General features: G+C 38.2%; 1 protein-coding gene across 2 annotated transcripts in view; it reads left to right on the top strand.

Annotated features, from left to right (window-relative positions):
• LOC146541648 (tribbles homolog 2-like) overlaps positions 1 to 20,869 on the top strand; it is a 34,461-nt gene extending 13,592 nt beyond the window's left edge. For both annotated transcript variants that reach the window (XM_085190774.1, XM_085190771.1), the window contains exons 4-5: positions 18,199 to 18,390; positions 19,185 to 20,869. In XM_085190774.1, the coding sequence (XP_085046900.1) occupies positions 18,199 to 18,390; positions 19,185 to 19,449 (457 nt within the window). In that variant the 3' untranslated portion in view covers positions 19,450 to 20,869. The remainder of the gene's footprint in view (positions 1 to 18,198; positions 18,391 to 19,184) is intronic.
• Positions 20,870 to 22,158: the final 1,289 nt, after the last annotated feature.

The following is a 22,158-nucleotide window of genomic DNA, read 5'->3' as shown; positions in this document are numbered from 1 at the left end:
ATTTTCCTTGCCCAATACAAAGGACGCTTCAAAATATGATTATTTAGGCCAGGAGCCTCACATTGTTAATACAATGTCCATGTTTCCAACCAACAATGTAACAATGATTCAGAGTATGACAGGATCGTGATGAATTCGGTTCAGGGGAACGAATGCGTCAGTGCATTTGGTGACGTCATTAAGAGGGAACGCACAAAAAATCATAGGGCGATAACTGAGGGTTCGAGATGAATCATAGATGCCTCTAACAGGTCACTACCCTCGTTTATTTATACGGCCCCTTGATAATGCTTTAAAAATACCTCCTCACCCTCGAAAATACCTATCCACAATTAGTAACATCGAATGCGTAGGTACATAAATGTCAGACTTATTTAGAAATAGGACTGACGCAAGCGTTCTCCCTATATTTACCATGTAAAGTGTGGTACCCTGTTCCGTAACAATTACCTAAAATGTTTAGACGTCATAAGTTAACTTTCGGATACTTTTCTTTTTAAAGGAACTTTTTTAGAAAAAGTGATTACATCACAATACGTTGTTACATATTGCTATCCAAAAATATACTCATTTAAATTATGTGACAGCAGTGTATCCCGTGAACCCCAACATATGGAAATCGTAAGTTTATTTTTGCACACTAAATTAACTTTAAAGTGGTTACCATTGAGTTAATTGTATTAATATAGCACTATTGTATGAACGTTAGTGTAGGTTTTTCACCATATACCACGAGTCCTATACGTGTTTAATATGAAAGTTTTCTCTAGAGATAAAACCGTAACGGGGGCGTACCCAATTTCGGTGTCCCTTATTTTCGTTTGAGTAAATAATATCTGTTTTTACCACCTACGCCAAACATTCAGCTTAGAAAATAATTTCGCGTTGGCGGCTGCCTAAAATATTTCAACATAAAAAAGTTCCTTTAAATACTTTTTGCGGAATTAGACCTTCCCCACCCACGCCCTTTAATTATCCTTATTTACGTAATTTGGTACAAAGTTTCGAATAAGTAATAAACGTAATCGTTCACAATTTGTTACAATCAAAGAAAATGGAGAGTTAGGAAAAGAATAAAAACAAAAACATCAAACACTTTAAATAACAGGGCTAAATGAAATAGAAGGCAGCCAATTTCCCTGTACTCCGAGCGTTTACCTCGAGTCTGGCGGCGGTAAAAAAAATATGCAACCGGTCTGCGAGTGGCCAGAATTGCGATTAACCCTTCAAACCCGATGCGTCGTCACTAAAAATACTTGACGTCTGCGTCTGCTGTATGAACTCGACTTTTTTCGTATTACGTTTCGCATATTTTTATTTGCTGTTTTTGCTACTGAATTTATAAGTTGAAAAATGTATTTTAAATTGTATTTAATAATTCTTAAGTAAGCTTCATTATAGTTTTTGTATCTTTCCCGTTTCTTTTTTGATTAGTAGATTTTTTTCCAAATATCCTTATATATAGTAGATATATAATATTTTCTTAGTAATTTCAGAATTATGTACTTATCTATCGTGTTTTATCTTCGCTAGTACAGTACTGTTTATTGACGGCTTTGACTGATTGGTAATGAGTTGAACATTACGTGTAATAGCTCACGTCTCCATCTTAACAATGGCCTATAGCGCACATTTATTACGAATCGAGTCACGGGCGTCTGCCCTATAAAGCATTTCCTGTTTAGATATACAAATGACATTTTAGTACTAACCTCGATATTGAATTCAATGTAAATATTTTCCTTTTGCGGGTATATCCCGCTTCTTGAAAAATAATGTTAGAAGTTACCGCGTAAACACTACGAGAAAACAATGAGATCGTTGCGTCATTCTTTACCTATAAGTTATATGTGGAATGACGCAATATTTATTGACGAAAATAACATTTTTCTCTCATAAAAAATCTTTGTTTGCTCTAAAGTTTTTTAGTGAACAATTAAAAGTATTTATCTACAGGTTTAATACTTAAATACGAAATCGATCTTAAATCCTTATCATTAATATGTCATTGTAAATATCATGCGAAATATAATATTTATACGTAAGTTTCATAAATTTATCTGTATAGTGGGTTTTCCCCAAAAATAGATAAATAAAAAGAACCTTAGAAAAATTAAACGCACGTAATTAGGCATGATATTATCTATTTCAATCATGTTTATTATCACATTTACAAACATAAAGGACAAACCGATGACGGAAATTATAAATATATATACCTAATAAAATATGTCATTATCATTAAGCGCGATGCATTAGAGCAACTTACCAAGAAGAACAGCCTGTCTATACAAAAAGAGGACTTAAATATATTACAGAGTGGGGGACAAAGGCGAGTGTTCTCTTGTAGCGTAGGCGCATCCTAATCTCGTGTGACGTGACGTCTTTTCACGGTCACGGAGAGGAAATGACGTGCTCACCTACTACCAACATTACCAAACTTATGGCAAAACATACCATGTGACTTAACTGGATGGAAGAAACGTCGATAAATATTTTATATTTCAGTTAGTTGTAAACAGGAAGATCGCTTAGAAAAATATTATGAGCAATTTTCATTTGAATTTCCACACGAGCTACGTTTTGTTTTTAAATGAACAAGTGTATTTTAATTATTATGCTTGTGAATTTCAAACATGTTCTATTATGTTATGCTTGTGTAATTTCATTTATTTAAAGTTTAATAACATATTCATCAATAATACCATTGAGATGACCAATTACTATTATATAGATGACTCCGAAAGCTTTTAAAGTTGCAGCCAGCTACCTATGTCCTAGACCGGTTTTGAATCCAGTCTAGCTCTTTCATGGCCTGGCTGGCTGATAATATTTTCTACGGTCAGAACTCTACAAGTTTTGTCAAACAATTACTATCTGTGTGACTTCGAGACTAAAGTCTAAATTTCTCTGCATAAACTTTGTTCGAAACAAACTAATTTATAGTTGAACACTTATTATTCTGTTTCCTGTAAAATACGAGCTCAGTCCACAGCGCATTCGCTACACGGGATTTTCGAAATTACATTAAGGAATATCCTCTAAATATTACGTTTTCTAGGTAAATTACTCGGTAACCTTTTACTAAAATTCCATTTTGCATGGTTATATATAGCAAGGGAAAAAATGATAATACATATTGAAATTAAATATTATATATATATGATAATATAGTAAGTTGATCAGTAAACAATGAGTCATCAAAAGTCAAGTTTGCATATATACGTACTACGTACTCTAACGCTACAAGAAACCGCGAGTCGCGACCGTCGGGAACGCTCACAATGACATTGAAACAGCGTTCGGTTGCGAAACAGTACTCTTTTCGTGGTTTCGGCCTCGCGTTCGAGATTGAAGAATACGTATTAAATATGAGAACGTATACGACCTCCGTTCGCTGTCACTCCATGCGCAATCGACCGCGACGACAATATCTTACCGACATGCACTTGTGTTGTTACCAAATTAACTCAATTCTCCTATTGATATGCTTTTATACAATTCACTTGGAAATATTACAATACTATTTTTTTTTATTTGCGTAACGTCTGCAAAATATTAGGTACTTATAGATAATTTTGTGTTACAAGGTGATAACAATGTATTTTTGTTTAATATTATGTACTAGTCTTTCTTTGATGTTTATCATTTATGTTAGACTGAAAAATAGCTTTATATATTTTTTTAGTATATCCTATATATATATAACACTATTTTTGTATCGAATAGTATTTGGACAGTTTTCCAATAATTTGCGCAGTTGTCACGATAACGTTTAAAATGTAATGCTGATGTAATGCTATAAGAATGGCGCTCAATACAAGCGCTACACTAATTTAATTAAAATTTAAACTCGCCATTATATAATCTATTTATAATCTTGTTACTTAAACTGAAAAAAATACGACATTGATATTGTTTCTAACTCGGTAACGCCTACCGTGTGCTTCTGGATTTTGACGCGCGCCGCCCCCGCTGCCACGAAGCCTTGAAGGCCTGTTGCGTTTAATACATGAATGACGTCACAGGGAAAAATTTCCCGCGAGCTTGTGACGCATTTACTAATTTCTTGGCTCGTATTGATCGTTTCCATAAGTTTATTTTTTACGCTTATGTAATAAACTTGTCTGAATCTTAATCGAAATGAAATAAATACCCTTCTAATTAAAATAAGAGTCAAATTTGATACATAGTCATTGATAATAACGTCTTCACATAGCACATGAGCGAACATGTCGGAAAAACTTAACATAGTTAATTTTTATCTTCAAGAAGCACATATAGACAAAAGGAACACGTGTACTTGTGACGTAATGTAGATGCGGAAGCGTTACGGTCAGCCGGCAGCCGCGAGCCATGAGCCAAGACCAAGGACGCTTGCGACACCACACCGGACACCGGCGTATCGGTACCATACTATCGATCACTTCGATAGATGCATTCGTGAAACAGAAACATGGAACTATTTAAAATTAATTCTGACAATTTTAGCAATAGCAGGGTAGGCAGAAGGAGCTTAGTGTTAAGACACTCCGTCCAATTAATTAATTTAATTAATCATGTATCATTCTGTAATTTTCCCGAAGAAGTATTACGTGTTGTGCGTAGTACTAGTAATGATCAGGAAGGTGACACTCACACCGCAAATGATGTAATTAGCTCTTACTATTGCGAAAATATCGGCTGACGTAACCTAATGGAACTAGAATAATTTTATATGTGTACGAGTTGCTGCAAACAATTATCTCCTTTGTCTTCGCTAAATAGAGACCCAAATCGCGTATTCGAGCAGAATTAAGTAATCAATAGCTATTGTCTGTAAAATTGAAATCCATCGTTCGATGAATCCACAGAACTTAATTGAAGCGTTGATCAACTTTTTATGATTGTAACGTCAATCAAGGAGTTACATTTAATTTGCAGTTTGAACGTAAATTAATTAACAACGAAACTACTTTCTTATTGCGCATTCAGCTTTACTCAGAACTACTTTTTTTGTACTACGATTGGCTGTGTAACCGGCTAGAAATGAAGGAAGACGCCGCGAACTCGTCTAATTAAACGTTTCGCAGCAATGCCAGTTTTAACATTGTGATTTATTAGGACTACTTTATGAGATTCTATGCAATTCTAACACCTTCATCGTTGAGAAGAAATTATGTAAAATTTTATTGCTTGTAATAGTCAACTCTTCACCAGCTCCATATATTATTTTATATTATAAGACTTGAAACTTGATATGGTGCATGCATGTTACAGGGTGCTTACATTTTAAAGCATTACAATATCACATGTACTGGCTGCAGTTCAAAGTTCAGGTTTTAATGCGATAAGGAAAACTACAATAAATGTTTTCTTTCGATAATGATCGTCTTTATTTATTTTATCAAGCCAAATTACTCAGAAATATTAGGTTATTCGTCGAGTGCTTGCCGTTTTCCTCATAGCTAAAAGGAAAAATGACCGGTTTTGATTTAAAATCGTTAAGATACATTAAAATATCGTTAAAATACACAAGAATCCGGCGAGTGGCCTCCGCGTAGACTGCGGTTCAATGTCAGTTGCGCAAACGCCGCTCTTCCGCCTTCGGTCCTCTGTTCGACCAGGAACAACCGAACACACTGTACCAAAGTTAACGTTTAATGACTATTAATAAGCCTTAACGAATCCTTTAGATTTCTTACTCGTATGCGTTACAGTTTCATAATCTGTATAACAAACACAATAAAATCAAATATAATAAAATCTAAATTATGCAAAATAATAAAAGTATTAAAATAATACATCCATCATCAAAATTGCTTCATCGTTTTGTATTTCATATACTTTTTTTTGTAGTTGTAGCTGGTTTGCTAAGTTTTTGCATTCGAGTAGGTAATTGATGAATAGTATGATGCAGCAATATGTATTACGTGTGCGTGATTATGTTAAAACTGGTTCTATCGAAACCAATTTACGTGAGTGAATTTTGATTATAATCGATAAATGTGCGGAGTTCGCATGATGTTTCTTAGTGCAATAAACACGTATCTGCGTAATAATAACTTAATACAGACATACTCACGTGCTGTATATGTATATATTGGATCTCGATAGCATTCCAGAATCTGGCTTGCTATTTAAATTATATAAAAGATTCCGTTTACGTCATTGATAATGACTTCTTGAACTCTTTTAATAGTACTATATCCGGCTCCGTCATATCCGGTATGCAAGAGTACTTCAAATTCAAAATACTCGAGTTGTTTTTAAAATGGGACTTAATTTTTTTATACTGCATTTTTATTCGCTTCCATTTTTATTGTACAAACCACGTAGGGTGCCTACGCTAGCTGAATAATAATTGAAATTAAATATTTTAAATTATTTATTGGTCTATATCTCACACGGTCATTGGACTTCTGTCTTATCGACTACTGTCAGAGACACCTAGTCAACATTTAAAGGTCACATAATCTTTCTTATCGCCTACAGATAAAAAACCTAAGGTCGTACTGTGCCGCAACTACGTGATTCTAACGCTTACGCAGTCATTATATGGCAAGTTGTACCTACATTCAATAATTTTGAATGCAACCGATCGATGGTTAAGTAAAAGTCAAGGTGCGTTACTTGCACCTTTGGAACTTGTATCGAGTTAATCTTTTAAACATTACCTGCGCGATCACAAAAGCCCTGAGTTTTTGTAGCGAACTTGCCAATTGTACGTTTCGTTCACAATTCAGACCAGATGTTCAAATAAACAAATACGTCATTGTCATCTCCTACGCATCATGTATTTCTCGTTTCTTTATTAAATCGATGATGCGACTCGATAGAAAAGATTTGTCCATTGTGCAAAGGAGTCCTATTCATGACCAAGAAAACACCTATTCTTTGTAGACAATACGGTGCACATGCAAGTCCTACCTGCGAGTCGCACGTGTTCAAAATTCGCATTCCGCGAGCACACAAAATGAGTGGCCATTGTTAAGTTTAACTGCCATCAAGAATTAAACGAGGTACCTATTTTATGGAACAAGGTGGTTTTTTTTCTTTATATTTTTATATAAATTCTCAATCGAATATAAATCAAACCAACTCGAAAACGATTTTTTTTTCTCTCTCTGAAATGTGCGAGATACAGTCTCAGTCTCTCGTCGCTCTCTTGAAACTTTACTTTCTTTATTTCATAAATCTTACTTCATAAGATTTACTGCTGCCTACTATGATTCTCTTAAAACTACGTCCATTTACCTAGTTTTTAGCAAAGAAAATACTTAGGATTTGTTTTGCAATGCAGGGTGCACTGCGTGAGCACGATGACATCCCTATCAGAGTGCACACAGACCACTCGACATTCGATACTGCGTAAGGTCAACAAAGTTTCGTTACTATCGCGCGGCGAATGTTTATTCAAATGCACGTATAACCAGTCTTAAAGTTTGACTTTCGACATATGCTACGAGGTCAATATTTGTCTTTTTTCAGTGGTTCCTTTCTTCATAATATTGGTTGTTATTTTTTTTGAAATTTCATGACATTACAAAAAAAAATAGTTTTGTAAAATCACACACAATAGTAAAAAAACTGATCAGATATTTATTATTCCTAGCATTCGCACGGAAAACAATTGAAAATTCTGCTCAATAACAGCGCTTGCAGGATATTACGCGAACAAAGTAAATTGCTTTTGCTGTTATTAATTTTGATAACTGGGATTCAATTCGTTTCTCTCTTTTGTAACAAAGGGAAACCATTGTATTTAATTTACTGTAGTCGCGCAGCAAAACAAATCGACGGTGCGGCCATACCGTAAAAATTGAATTCCCCATCGATTTGACTGATTACGGCGCGTTTTTATTTTGGGATAGGTATGTATTTTTTTCTAGGGACATGTGCCCGACCATCTGTTCGGTCAGATTAGAACATTTTTTCTCTAGTTTCTTGTCTAAAACATGTTATCATCTGAAAAAATGACACGTAGCACATGGCGGGATAACGTCCTACGAATCTACCTGCCTTTGTTCCCTTTACAATTGTTCGCGAACATCTGCCACCGCCTGCGCATTGCCGTACCTATGCGTTTCTGTACATACATTCTACTACTTATCACTATAATAAATATGTATGTATACATACTTATCGTAGTATTTAAACTTTTAACATTTTGCCAATACCATATGGCAAGGATAAAATATTATAATTAATCGTAATAAATTGGAGGCCGTGAAACCGAAAGTTGAAATGAAATAAAACAAATATTCAGTATTTGTTTTATTTCACAATATTTCTGTTATATCACTATATACAGTAGGTATATAATATTATATTTTTTATTAAAATGCTATCTTTTTCTTTATATAACCATTTTAATATAAATATTATTAGAAAAGAAAAATCATATTTATAAAAGATTAGAATAATGTAAGCGATCATTATAAACAATTTTGAGGTCTATTTCTTACATAATTCGTTCGAGGTCAGATTGTATTGGCAAAACACAAACTTGTTCAGCCATTACAATATATTTTAATAGTGCTCGTAAATGAATCGCTATTAAAAAGCGTGATTCTTGAGCAATAAAACATTTCCATACAGAATAGGAGCACATTTGTTCTGTAGTGCGGCATACTCGAACGGCGACAATATGCTTTGTTTATATGTAAAACAAAAGAATCGAATAGTTGAAGTTTTACGATAGAAACAATTAATCGAGTGGTCCGGACGCTGCGATGCGAGTTGCGAAACAATCGGCCGTGTGTTGCCAAACGGTGTGCTACCGCTTTTGTAATACATCTGGATCGTTTTGAAACTTATTAACCTGTTTGTTTTGCGCTCAATTTTCGGTACTTGCTAGTTTCAAAGGCCTCTCAGAGGACGACTCCTTTGTGCTTCGTCTTGAGTGCCGGGACAAAGGCGTAGCAACGATCGTGTTACTTTTGTTCCCTGGACGCTAATTAAATAACGTCCCTTTTGTATTTATTATACTAATTGTTATTGGCAGGTGAATGAAATGTGACATTTCTAAATGGTCATAAAAGTGTACTTAAAAGAGAAATCCATTCAAATTCATTCAACACAAACCATTAGCAGACAGCTCGTCGCCGTTACCTGGTGGACTAAACCCCCCCAATTGTAGAAGGCAATGGGCAAATGCAGCGGAACCGAATCGTGCACTCACAGTAACTAGCACTCGCTTTTGGAGCGGAGTTTTGCCGCAACAAATCCTTGATGGAACCTTAACCCACTTGGATTATTACACGCCGACACCGGACGCCGCGAGCGCTGCAACCATTATATTTTTTAATTTTGTCACTTATGTTGGTACTATACTGGCAGCTAATCTTTTTTATATTTTAACTTAAAAAATTATTGTACAAGGTAGCATAATAAATAATACAATTATAATATATCTTAAAAAGTATAGTAACCTTTAGGTATTGTTATCGCAGTCTGCTTGCAGGTCGGCGTGTGTATGAAGAAATTTCAACACATAGATAATTTTATAATACAATTAAAAAAAAAACAATAAGAATATAAAGAGCGCATACAAAAACAATGATATCATCGCGTTATGAAATATAGCGTTGACGCTTTATCGAGTTATTCTTTGATTGACGTAAACGCAGTCACGCGTTCGTGCCAAAGATGTTTTTTACCGTGGCCTAGTCAGCCAATATGCCAATGTCAGAGCTGTCATAAGCAGCCTTTGTGTTGCAGCGGAGTGTTTCATGAGTTACGATGTGAAAAAGTGAATGCCTCTCGAGAGTCGCCTATTATTTTGTTGTCATTTAAATGTCAAAATGTTTTTGTCGTTTAAGTAGTATTTTAACATAAAGAAAACTATAGTAAGATATGGGGTTTCATGTATCATCCGTTCACGGCAGTGGCAGCGGGCAGGCGTGACGGCTCAGATACTGGGTCAAGTACAGCGGTGCTTGCGATTCATTGTCAACGCGCCGCTCGCGTCCGCTCCGCGCCCGCCGTCCGTATGCTGCACTTGACGGAACCTAAACTCTAAACTTGTTTTTTTTACCCCTTTCTGATATATCTACAAACAAATACAATTTATATTTTACCTCAGTTCGCATTACATCAGTCGTATAATTGCAACAAACGAGTGACAACACACGTTACCTAACGTTGTTGCGATCCCGGCAGCTTGATGTAACACGAGCGACGATGGAGTACCTCCCTTTTCTAGATGCTGTCGATTCCACGCGGGCTATTATATCATACGAGAGCTGAGTGCGAAATATATGAGCCACGCGAGAGCGCGGGGTCGTCGGCCGACGCGCCGCTAGCCCGCTAAGCCTTAGCCGACGCCGACTCGAGTGATACACAGCCACAGCTAATGGCCGCGTACATTCACCGCGATAGAAAACCTACTTCGGTTCCGCACTTTCTTTATTGCATCACGGCAATGTGCCGTTTTGTGCGCACTCTCTTCCGCCGCAGCTTGCGCAAACACCACCACCACCACCACCACCACTGCACCGCTGTGCCGAGTGCCGCATTCGTATTGTGGTACTAATTACAAAATAGAATTGGCCACCTCATCCAGGAGTAGAGAACGCCTGCGTAACCACAGTCGTTCCGATCAATTATTCGTGCGCTTTCTTCGTTGCATCACATTCATTGTTTCGCTCCCCTCGACTATGACAGGTGAAGTTTTGCAAGTTCACTGACCCTCCGCGCCGCGCCTCCCTCGCCTCCCCCGCGCCCGAGATGCCCGAGATAGTGATATAATGATTCGCATCTTGCTCTTAGAATTACCATTTCCGCACTTTCCAAATTACGTCAGTGCGTACAGTGAAAAAAGTATTCGCGAGGTGAATGGCCGAGTTCGAAGACCGCCTCTCCTTAAACCGCCGAGACGATCATTGGTTTGGCATCTGTGGAACATTGATCCTTTATGATCTCATCTTGACCGTACGATATGTCAGCGTTGAATAATAACTGCGCAGTAATTAATATTGTGCCATAATAAGTAACTATACTATCGATTTAATTATCGATATTGGTATCTGAATATCATTTCTCCGAACGGTACACGAGAAAGTACCGCTGGCTCGTGTTCTACATGCGCTGGTCGCGAACATTCCTCGTGATACGAAGCTTATCAGGGCAGCGGTCTTATCTGCATCAGCACAATGCAAAGGGCATTGTTCAAATCCCACTGTTTATTTATCACTCGCGATCAACTCGTATTCGTTTCACGTTCTCGATTCACACAATCGTACGGTGCTTGGAATTCTTTAACGTGGGGCCTATGAACTTTCTTGTTTTGATCGAACCATGCCTAGTCGTTATAGCGTATATTACAAACTCATAAAAATGTTTATGTGTTATCGATGAGTCGACGTGCGAGATATCAATATGTATATTAGTAAGAACTATGAGGAAAGCGAAGTAAATATTTTGAAATAGTTCGTATACCTTCTAAAGAAGATTATGGGTATAGAGTTAATTGGTGGATTCGACACACGGCCCTTATGTCTCTAAGATATATATTTAAAAATATTTTTATTAAATGATATAGGTTGGCTCATTATACAGCATATTTTGCGGAAAACCAATAAAGGAACCCGTTCGAAACCCGGTCCTTGTATTTCCGCGTTTCAGCGAGCTAACTGTATAAACGGGTTAGCGTATCGCGGAATTTATTTTGTTTTGATTCACTGTAACATGTTTATTTACAAACTTAAATTGTTTATTCCTCAACCATTTCGTGTATCGTTGTTTGCTCTGCATAGAATAAATTTTCCTTAGTTTTAGATTTTGCACTAAAGTTACTTCTTGAAACTAGAAGTAAATGTTATTTACTTTATAAGATATCTTACGTTGAAGTTTTCATTACATTGAGCGCTTGAAGCACTCTTTCAATTTGGTTATGACTTGTAAAATAGAAATGTAGTTTATATATCGCGTAGCAGTTAGTTGTGAGCACCGGACGTAGTAAAGTCGTGTCTTATCGCCGCGAGTGGAGCACCGACGTCATTGGGGTCGAATGTACTTGTTTCTCGTACTACAAAGCGATTGTCCCTCCCCATGAGGTCCATGATTTTTATCGTACTACCTATTTTATCAAGAAACACTTCATAATATAATATAATGTTTTTTTTTATTTGGAAATAAGTTATATAAGTATGCTAAACATAAATGTCGCTGTATTAAAAAAAAGACTTAAAACATATTTGCAGTATGCACGTAACACATTCGCAACAACACCTGCTTAGTCGTTTTGTAATTTTGTAAAAACACTAGTTACAGCGAATATTATGAGCTCAGTACCGCATAGTATTATAGCTATCGAAACTCGTCTTGGTCCTAGTTGTTCCAGTCTAGAGACTATAAATAATTTAATTTATGCACTCACGCACTGCCCCGCCATTACTAGCCCAATATTACCATCTGAATACCTGTAAGTACTACAGAGTACCTACAGACTGTAGTACCCACCATAGAAACACATAATATTTTCGCAACTATCAGTGATAAGGAAAGAATGATGATGAACATGGGCTGTGTAGCTTCAGCAAACATTACTTACCCGTCCGTCATCATTACAAAATATTTGGTTATCATATCGTGATACCATACAAATAAATAACCGGTGAAATTTTTTAGAGCCCTGATAAGATATTGGTGAAATGATGATATTGCGATATCAGCTACATACCTAATATAAGTAAGCTCGATACATTTAATATGATCTAATATGCGTAGTAATGAATATGTTAGAGTATTACAAACCGAGAGAGATTAAACCTATTTGTCGTCCCACGCGTTCTGCAACCGCGAGGCAAATGTAATTTCGTAAGGCGAAATCGCAACATCGCTTATTTTGCGTTTTCGAAACGCCTTCGTCATCCCGAAGCTTTTTGTATTTACATCTGAGTAAATCGGTATTGTTTTACAGTATTGCACATATTGAAATGTAAACGAGGCACACAATCGCGCTTGTCACATTACGCTGCCAAATCAACTTCATAAATTATTTTTATCAGCGAATTCAATAACATTAAGAATTTCATCGAAATAAAAGTAATTTATATAAACGAGTATATTAATGTAATGTTTAAGGGTGTGCCCCGACCGGCGCACCTACCATAAGAGACAAACGCTCGATTGTCTCGCCTTGTGCAAACATTATGAAATAGAGCGCAAGGAGCTACTCGTATATACAACGCTCGAGCACAAGCAGGCCGTTTTGCAAATCTGCCGTTACAAAATGTAGAAGGATTACTCAAAGACGCCGTGACACGAACCACCTTGGCCCCCCGCATATTAATCATCCGCAACACTCATTGTTTCATTATTTTGAACATCGTCAAATTAGACATGCTCTCGACCAGATCCAAAATGACAGTCACTAGTGGCGTACATCATTTGGCAGTGCCCACCGAGAACAAATATAGACGAAGTTGCTTAATAAAATTAACCCTAGTACAGTGTAACCCAACAGCAATTTAAGGAATTAGTCAGTCCGCAACCACGCTCGTTACATATCGCAAGCTGTTGCTTCGAAATCTGCAACTAGCTTTAATGATTTATTATCGTTCTAATTCCGTTGCTCACTGCAAATTTGCAAATCACCTCGTATTACACGCCACGCAATGAGGAAGGTGAACATACGTCTTGAATGTTTCTCGTTTCCGACTCAAAATAATGAGGCGGAAGCGACTGCAGGGCGGAACAATCGTCCATTCCGGCTGCGTGTGAGCCGCGGCGGAAACTGCTCAGGCGCTCGCGGATGTGGATTTACTCTTTTATTTATCAGCCGATCTAGACCGCATCTGTCGAGCGACAAATGCGTACAGCTGCCCATTATGGTATTCTCGTTACGACCTCCACAATCGAGAGCGCTGCGCACGCGCACCTGTCGCCAGGTGCCCCGCTCGGGTCCACTCCTAAAGCGTAGGTGGTTATGATTGGAACATAATTAACCCCATAGTGACTGTACGCTGGAGGTGATGCGAAACTTATCTCTGTGGAGTATCGCTGTCACACGAGTATTAACACTTTTTGCAACGAGTAATCAGTCGTTATAGATGCATGTACTCCTTCATGATGTGGGAGCATCAGCTTTTTACTTTCTGTGAATTTCACAACTCAAAGTTCGAACGTAACAGTGTGTTATGAAAGAGAATACTAAAACTGGTGTACTATTACCGACGCAATTTCTTCGCGTAACATCACGAACGACAGAATTACTACCGACTAGAGGAATTATGTGATAATGTGAAACGGGTCATTAGTTGTATATGCTTAGTTTTGATATAATCCTTAGAGCTCATTATAAGATATATACTCGTAGTATACAATAGACGTTTCCGCGAAGAAATGTGTGTCTACAAAGTTACGTTTAGTGGGTCAGAGAAAGTATTTCAACACGGATAACAGTAAAACATAGATATATCAGAAGGAGTCAATGAACGGAAGTAATTCACGCGTGGTGACATGCAGTCGAACGTTTATCGAAGCTTGCGTAAGTGCCTACATACGAAATACCAAAGTCCGTCTGTATATTAAAATTGTTATTGTAGTTCTCTAGAGATTATCCTAAACAATTCTAATTCTATTAAGTCTTTCCAAATGTTTATAAACGCTTTCCACGGCAATACCTCTTTCTTCGTGCGACCGCGCGATTGCAAAACCCAGAGGTCGCGCTTTCTTCGTTCGCGATGCCGGAGAAATTGTTGCGACACACCGCCTCGTACACCGACCCCGAGCTAGAAAGTCGTCCGCTCACCGGAATTAACACTCGCGACCACGTAACGGTGTAATTGCAACAATTCGAGATTGGAGGGAGATCAATGAGAGTTGGAATCTCTTTACGGGCGAATACGGGGCGCTTTCTTCGTTGCGCAATTGTCGCGTAATACAGGCGAGGTCGACGACCGTCGCTTAAACGTATGAAGCATAGATTCGTGGATGGTAACATTTGCGCAACGGCCTGGAGTGACGCCCGTTCCGCGGTCCCCGGAATTGCAACACGGGACTATTTCGGCGCGTTGGACCGCCGCCCGGGCTTGCAACACGCCATATCGCAACGCCTCATAACCCATTGTCAGTTGTTCAGTTGTGACACGCGTCCCGAGAGCGGACGCCGCCCGCCTGCCAACTACGGCCTGCATTACACCGATAGAAAGCCACATGATCTGCTTACTTTGGTAAATGTCATCAGCTGACGTCGCTCGCCAGCACATCGACGGTGCATTCGATTTTAAAACTAAAACAATTTTGCAACCGATGTTCACATTAGCGTTTTCGCAAGCAGCCCAACGCTTGGTTTCAAAACTTACGCCTTGCGTTATCGAGGCTCCGATAAAGCGAACCACGCCGCAGCCTGTGCGGTTGCGGAGACCTAAATGCTGTACTCGATATTGAACGTGGAGCTTATCACAAAACAATATTTATTTTGAGTTCTATGGGAATGTCAAATTGCACGATTTGATAGCTAAATATATTTTCACTACAATTAAATTGAGCTGTTCACGTAAACCGTTAAAGATAAATTATTAATTATAAAGTGAAAAGACGTGGTAATAGTATATACAATAGAAAGTAACGACGTACGAGGCATGCGAGTGAGGCAGTGAAGCAGTGGGAACGCGTAGGATTGCACAATGCGCGCGGCCGTGTGTAATTGGGCAGTCTGGATGGTTTCCCAACTTATCCCGGCTTCTCCGCGCTGTGTGGCAACGCGCTTGCGACACCACATGCTCCTACAATGCGGGTTACGAAAACCTATGACTAACTATCGTCGTAGGGCACAGAAATATCAGTACGAAGAGCGGACGAATTATGAACTGCTGACGGAGCTATTAAGTGTAGAGTTTCGCAAGAAGCGTGTTCGACGCATCGGGACGGTTTTGTGTATCGTCGCGCACAAAGCGTTAGCCATCGTTGCGCAAGCGCCCGTCATAGCGATATAAAGTCGAGCAGGAAGTGCATGCGTGTGTGCTGCATCTGTGCCGCGGCTGCCATTGTTTATTACGAAACTGTCAGGGTTGAGTTGAGCAATGGCGGTCATTGCGAAACTTGCGCCGGCGCATCCCGCTAATTGTGGGCGATCTCCCACACTACATACCTACATATGTACTATACCATATGAGTTTTCATTAAAATAGATTTATTAAGACGGCTTCTGCCTAGGTCACATCGCCCAAGGCAAAAGCGAGTTGCAGAGCACGCAGGAACGTTGGTCATAAGTCAAACGAAACACTTATTAGTTAATATTATTGCGATTCATACGTGACTCAATAAAGCAAGTTTACGTTGTGGTAATACGCTTATGCTTAAAGTCATCACGACCGCAATTAAAAATAATTTGATTATTAGGTAACTAATTTGAAATGTTATTATTTGAACATAGTAAAAATAATTTAGTAGTGATATTATATATGTATGTACATCATATATTTACATAAATATTAAATTTTTAAATATTATTTATACAAATGATCCTATGCTAATTGACATGGTCAAGTAGTCGGGCGACCTCGCAAGCGGAGGCAGGTAGAGCAGGTCTAGCGCGGTGTCGGTGGTGTCCTTTCGCGGTCCCTCGTCCGCAACCGAGAATCCTTCGAGGCCACTCGCCCGCGCCCGCACCTCTCGGAACACGCTCGGAAATCCGGCCAACCTTCCGACCGGCTTACGACACCGTGTAACTTATTTACACGTTGCGAAATACGAATCGATTGCAACTGTAGACATCGCACTTTATTTAGCCTTGCTGTAAGGGATTTAATTAGGATCATTGCGCAACAGTCTAAAACGGATACGAGGACTCCTTCTCCGCTCACTGCCCAAAAAGGGAAGTGACGTCACCCATCTGTCGCCTAGGGTTACAATATCGAGCACACGCGCCGTCCATCGTTGAAAGTAATAAACATTATTTTACCAAATATGCATATTTCGACAAATATAAACATTACGAGCGACACGCTTCTAAACCGATTGCGAAAGTCAATAACGAGGGTAACCTTTAGTTAGAGCGGCGTACGATATTGTCACGATCGATTAATAAATATGTATGTGGCTCATAAATCACTATCTCCTTATATCTCGCTTCTCAAATTATCAGTGTTGCGTTATGTTAATCACGCTAGCCTCCGTTCCGCGGTTGTGCGAGGGGGCCTACGTCAGCGCCAGTGACTCGCGCACTATTTGTCAAGCACTAGAGACCGCAACCTGCAAGTTTTGTAACCACGCTTTAAGCAAACCTGATGTTTATTGCAGCTTTCGGAATTCACGCGTTTCTTCACTACCAATTGGGCTATCAGAAATCCTTAATAGTAGTCTCGACGGAAATAACTGAGACCCTTCCCAAAAATCACTCAACATACCGTTTCCCCGCTGGCTATTATTAGGACGCTTAAAATATCGCGTGCATCAAATGCGGCGCAGCAGTAGACTGCTCTGTGGCTGTTCATATGCACCTGCCTTGCCTTAATACCTAGTATTTACACGTCTACAATTTTATTGATACTTTTTTTCCTTCTCATATTACTTTAAAGTCGATGGCAGGAATCATTGTGAACGGAAGGCATTATACATTCAACTGTGTAAATATTAGTAGTTCAATAACACTCCCCTGGGAGCGAGTGTTTCGTCCAGCTTACATTCGAAGTGAGTCGAAGTCCGTGCCCGTTTCATTTCTACATTATTCATAATCATACAAAACAGTGTACTGTTTCGAACTCTGCATTTAATGCATTTCGAAACGATGCGGCGGCTGTGAAATACGAGGTCGCAGTGCGCCCAAAGCCCGTGATGTGATGAAACAAAACCTATTGCGTCATCGAACAGCTTTATGGTGCGCCATGTAATTATTTACGTGACATTACGGTCCCACGATCAGAAATCCTTGAATGAGAAAATTATTTTGCAATGATCGCGAGCTTTCCGCTTTAACGTGCGCTGCTTCGCTAATTAGTTGTACGCGCGAACCGTTAATAGTAGCCAGTCAAAGGATCTCGCACAAAGGGATTCATTACGGGCGAGTGCCCCAAATTATATTATATCGAGCGATGTTGTATCACTATCAACTTATATTCGCAACTTATTTGGGTCACCGGTCGATGCACGTCTGATGCAGTTGACCCGTTAATATAACGGGTTGACCCGTCCATGTAACCATACTTTGTGATATGAATATAAAACAGGACTAACGAATGTTTTATTAAATATATGTCTCTTTTGTTTTAGGACGACGCTAAAGCTCGAGTCGTTGGAAGATGCGGTGGTGTTAGACGACCCCGAGGAAGATCTCCTGCAAGACAAGAGAGGGTGTCCCGCGTACGTGTCGCCGGAGATACTGAGGGCCCATCGGACGTACTCCGGCCGCGCCGCCGACATGTGGTCGCTCGGAGTAATACTCTACACCATGCTCGTTGGAAGGTGTGTACTAAATATTCAAATCTTCAAACTAAATACCACAATGTTTCCCACGCACACCAGTAAATTATAAAATAAACGGTCACAAACCACCTTACATTTTGCGCATACATTAATGCCTCAAATTAGGTTAGTTGTGCTTAAGTGAATAAATAACACGTATTGCAGTAGAGTGGCGCGGTGGGCGTCTTCACCTGCTAGGCGTGGGACTTACCGTTTTAGAGAAGTTGGGTCGAAGCGACCGTTGGGCGAGGGATGATCACCTGTCGTCCGTTACGCGCCAACGGCTAGCAATTATATCACCCACATATACTCGTAGTATTGAAATCTTCGCCGCACCTGCCTCGGTCATGTGGCGAAGACGTTGTTCCCGAAACAAGCTCCATGCACCTGCCGTTCGCGATCCTTTGTTTTCTACCTTTTTCGAGCCGCGCCAGTAATTTAAATTCAAAATTCGGGATTTCGCCGCAATCGCGTCGCTTCACCTGTCGCCGGAAGGGTTCCTTTACCTGAGTTTTTGTTTCGCGCATCTGCTCAAATGACAATCGGCCCTCATTAATTTTGACTTTGCTTTGAAAAACTAATGATTTGGGTTACGTCTATTGTGCTATAATGAATGTATCTTACTTTTAAATATTGATAACCATCTTGACTTTTATGGCCTAATAATTTAGGAGTGCAGATTTTGACAAAAAAGATTGAAATATCCAATTAAGACCGGACTTTCGTTTTGTCACCAACTCAACATGATATATACTTAACGACAGTATTATTGACCCTCTTTTTCTTGTTTCCAGGTATCCTTTTAACGACTCGGAGCACGCATCGCTCTTTGCCAAAATATCTCGTGGTTACTTCGTTGTTCCTGAGTGTTTGTCGTCCCGAGGGAAGTGCCTCATACGGTCGTTGTTGCGTCGTGAGGCCTGCGAGCGTCTGAGCGCACAAGATGTCCTCCGCCACCCGTGGCTTGCGAGAGACCCTCGGAACGAACTACCGCCGCGAGCAGCTACTACCCACGACCGATTAGTACCAGATATACCTTTAGAGGTAGATGATGACTAGACCGGTGCTGGCATCGGTCCTCCCGAGTCACTAGGTCACTCGCGAGGAGTCACTACTGTTGGGTCACTCCCGAAGGCCTAATAAGAGGTCATTCATAAATTACGTCACACGTTGAAGGAAGACAGGAGGAAATAACATTTATAATATACAAACATCATTTCGGAACTGCTGTTGTAACTTAATAATTTCTAAGTGTAAAATTGTGGCAATGGGTCAAACAAATCATAAAATTCGTGTGATGTAGTTAATGGATGGCTAAGCTTGCGGGTGTTCGGACACTCCGTAAATCCCAAGCCAAATAGCTCTCCACGGAGATTGTAATTAGTGATGGCGAGCGGCGGCCGGACCGCCTCCTCGCATTTATTTATATACAAATAAACTAGAAGAACTTTATGATGGCGTCGAGCTGTGGTATAGTTGTAAGTTCGTAATGACAGTTAGTGAGACTGATATCGCGTTTTGTGTTATCGAGCTTTCCATCTTGTTTAAATGTCGGCAAAGTGGCGTAACTCGCGTTTTTAAAATCTAATTTTTAATATCTTACTTATCAAACGTGATCTTGGTATAATTACTTTACTACATTTAAAGTTCAAGCTACGTCTATTGTGGACGTATCGCAATATTTGTAGCGTTTTGTATCATTTTATGAGTTGTGCCACTTCGCTTCGAGCTCTGGGCTTTTAAATTGTAAAGCCAATCGTTTGATCAATCAGCTAACTTGCTAGTTAGTACTACGTAGGTGTATATTTTGTATTTATATGAGAAATTTATATATCATGTAATTGTGATCTCCACCGATTATTTAGCGATTACTTATTTGCCATTACGTTGCAAAAGTGTCTTTTGACAGCGTTCAGTTGCTTCCATCAGAGTTATATATATTATGTATTTTTTTTTGGTTAAATCGTGATTGTATTCGGCGTATTATGTGAAAATGTATTTGTTATCTGTATCGATCAATTATTCGCATCACCTAGTACCGAATAAGATCGTTTGGTTTGTGCCATTTTTTTATTTAATTTAAACTAATTTATTCGTTGTTGTAATTGACGGTGTGATGGCGGCACTTCTTCCTATTATTTAATTATTACCGTTTGGTACTTGGTGTTGTTAATCGATTATTGAGATAATTTTTTTTGTATCGAATCGTTCCAAATCAATGTTACCATGATTATCAAAATTGTTATTTTCGTTTTGTAATATTCAGTCTTGTTACATTGTCCTGGATTCCTATTGGATCTTTCATAGTTGAAAGCGCATAAGTAGTCAAGTCTTTCATTTGAAAGCGAACTGTACAATAGTAGTTACTGTAAAATATACTATTAATACTTTAATTTATACACTGTACATAGAGCTAAGGTAAAATAAGATTATCAAAAAAAGGAAGAATGATAGAGGGAATAAATAATTTAGAAAATTATATCATATTTTTTACTTATACCTTTTTTTTACCTTGTAACCTTTGAAATTTTAACAAAATATCAATGTATCCTATTCTATATTCTAATATTTTTTTCTCTATTAAAAAAAGAGTACTTTTTTATTCCGTAAACTCTTCTAATGTGTTTTATATAGTTTTGAGTATAAATATATAAATAAGAATAGACATTAATTATTTTGGACAATAATTTTCACTTTGTTTACAGTATTTTATTATTTAAAGTAAAAACTAGAACGCACTTTAACAAAATTAACCACACAAATAAAACAAAATTTTACCTAAAAGATTAAACATTATACAAATAGTTATATTGAAATTGTCGATTAAGCGTCAATTCCAGCTTTCACCGCTAGAGAGAAATGAACAGTAATGCTTAGACGGAACGCACTTCCTTTAAATTAAATTGGTTTAAATTTCTATCGACAAATAATCGACTTTTGTTTTTTGTAATTACATACTTCTGTACGATCCCTAGGACTGAGCGTTTTTTTTTAACATTTCAATTCCTTCTGCGCGCTCTATACTCTCCGCCCGACTATTTATAGGAGGAAATACAAGCATAGAGTCTACTCTTGCGTAATTTAACGTAGTCCTTAATGGGCCCGCTCCGCTCGCGATGGAAAATTGGCTACATTTAAGGAAAATGATATGAAATGATAACATAAGTAAAATGTCACTCGCATAATACGTTGTGATTCATCATTATTATATAAAAAACGCAATAAAAATAATCTCTTTGACTGTACACACGGTGATTGTCAGTCCAGCTTTAATCACCACTCGGAAAATGCGTATATTTATAACATTTCATTTGCTTTGCATTACGCTATCCAACAACGAATTTATTATAAACAATTGGGAATAGCAAAATAAAAATATTTCATAACTAATTGTCTTACATTATTAACTAGACCTTTTTACTATTTTGATTATACATACATTGAAATTGCTTAACATTAAAAAAAGGAACATTTAGATACTTATACAGAGAGTAAATGAATTGAAAAGCAGAATTAATATAACATTACCTCTATTTTTACAACGACAAAAAAATATACCTAAATACTTTTAATTTAATTGATCTATTGTTACTATTATACTCTAGTCCTTACGTATCTATAAAGGTACATAAATAGGTTTTTATTATCTCGTTGTTAAGTCATATCTAATAAAGAGAGCGTAAAAACAATGAAATGATTAAATAACTTTACAATTGTTTTTGGTATTCTCGGTAAATATTAGAGCTTAGTGACAAAGACCGTATTCAC

Source organism: Heliconius melpomene, chromosome 1, assembly GCF_056956725.1.
Source record: "Heliconius melpomene rosina isolate 202511_hmr_F chromosome 1, ASM5695672v1, whole genome shotgun sequence".
Lineage (NCBI taxonomy): Eukaryota > Metazoa > Arthropoda > Insecta > Lepidoptera > Nymphalidae > Heliconius > Heliconius melpomene.
The sequence above is the reverse complement of the archived record's forward strand: the minus strand, read 5'-3'. Positions and strand labels throughout refer to the sequence as shown.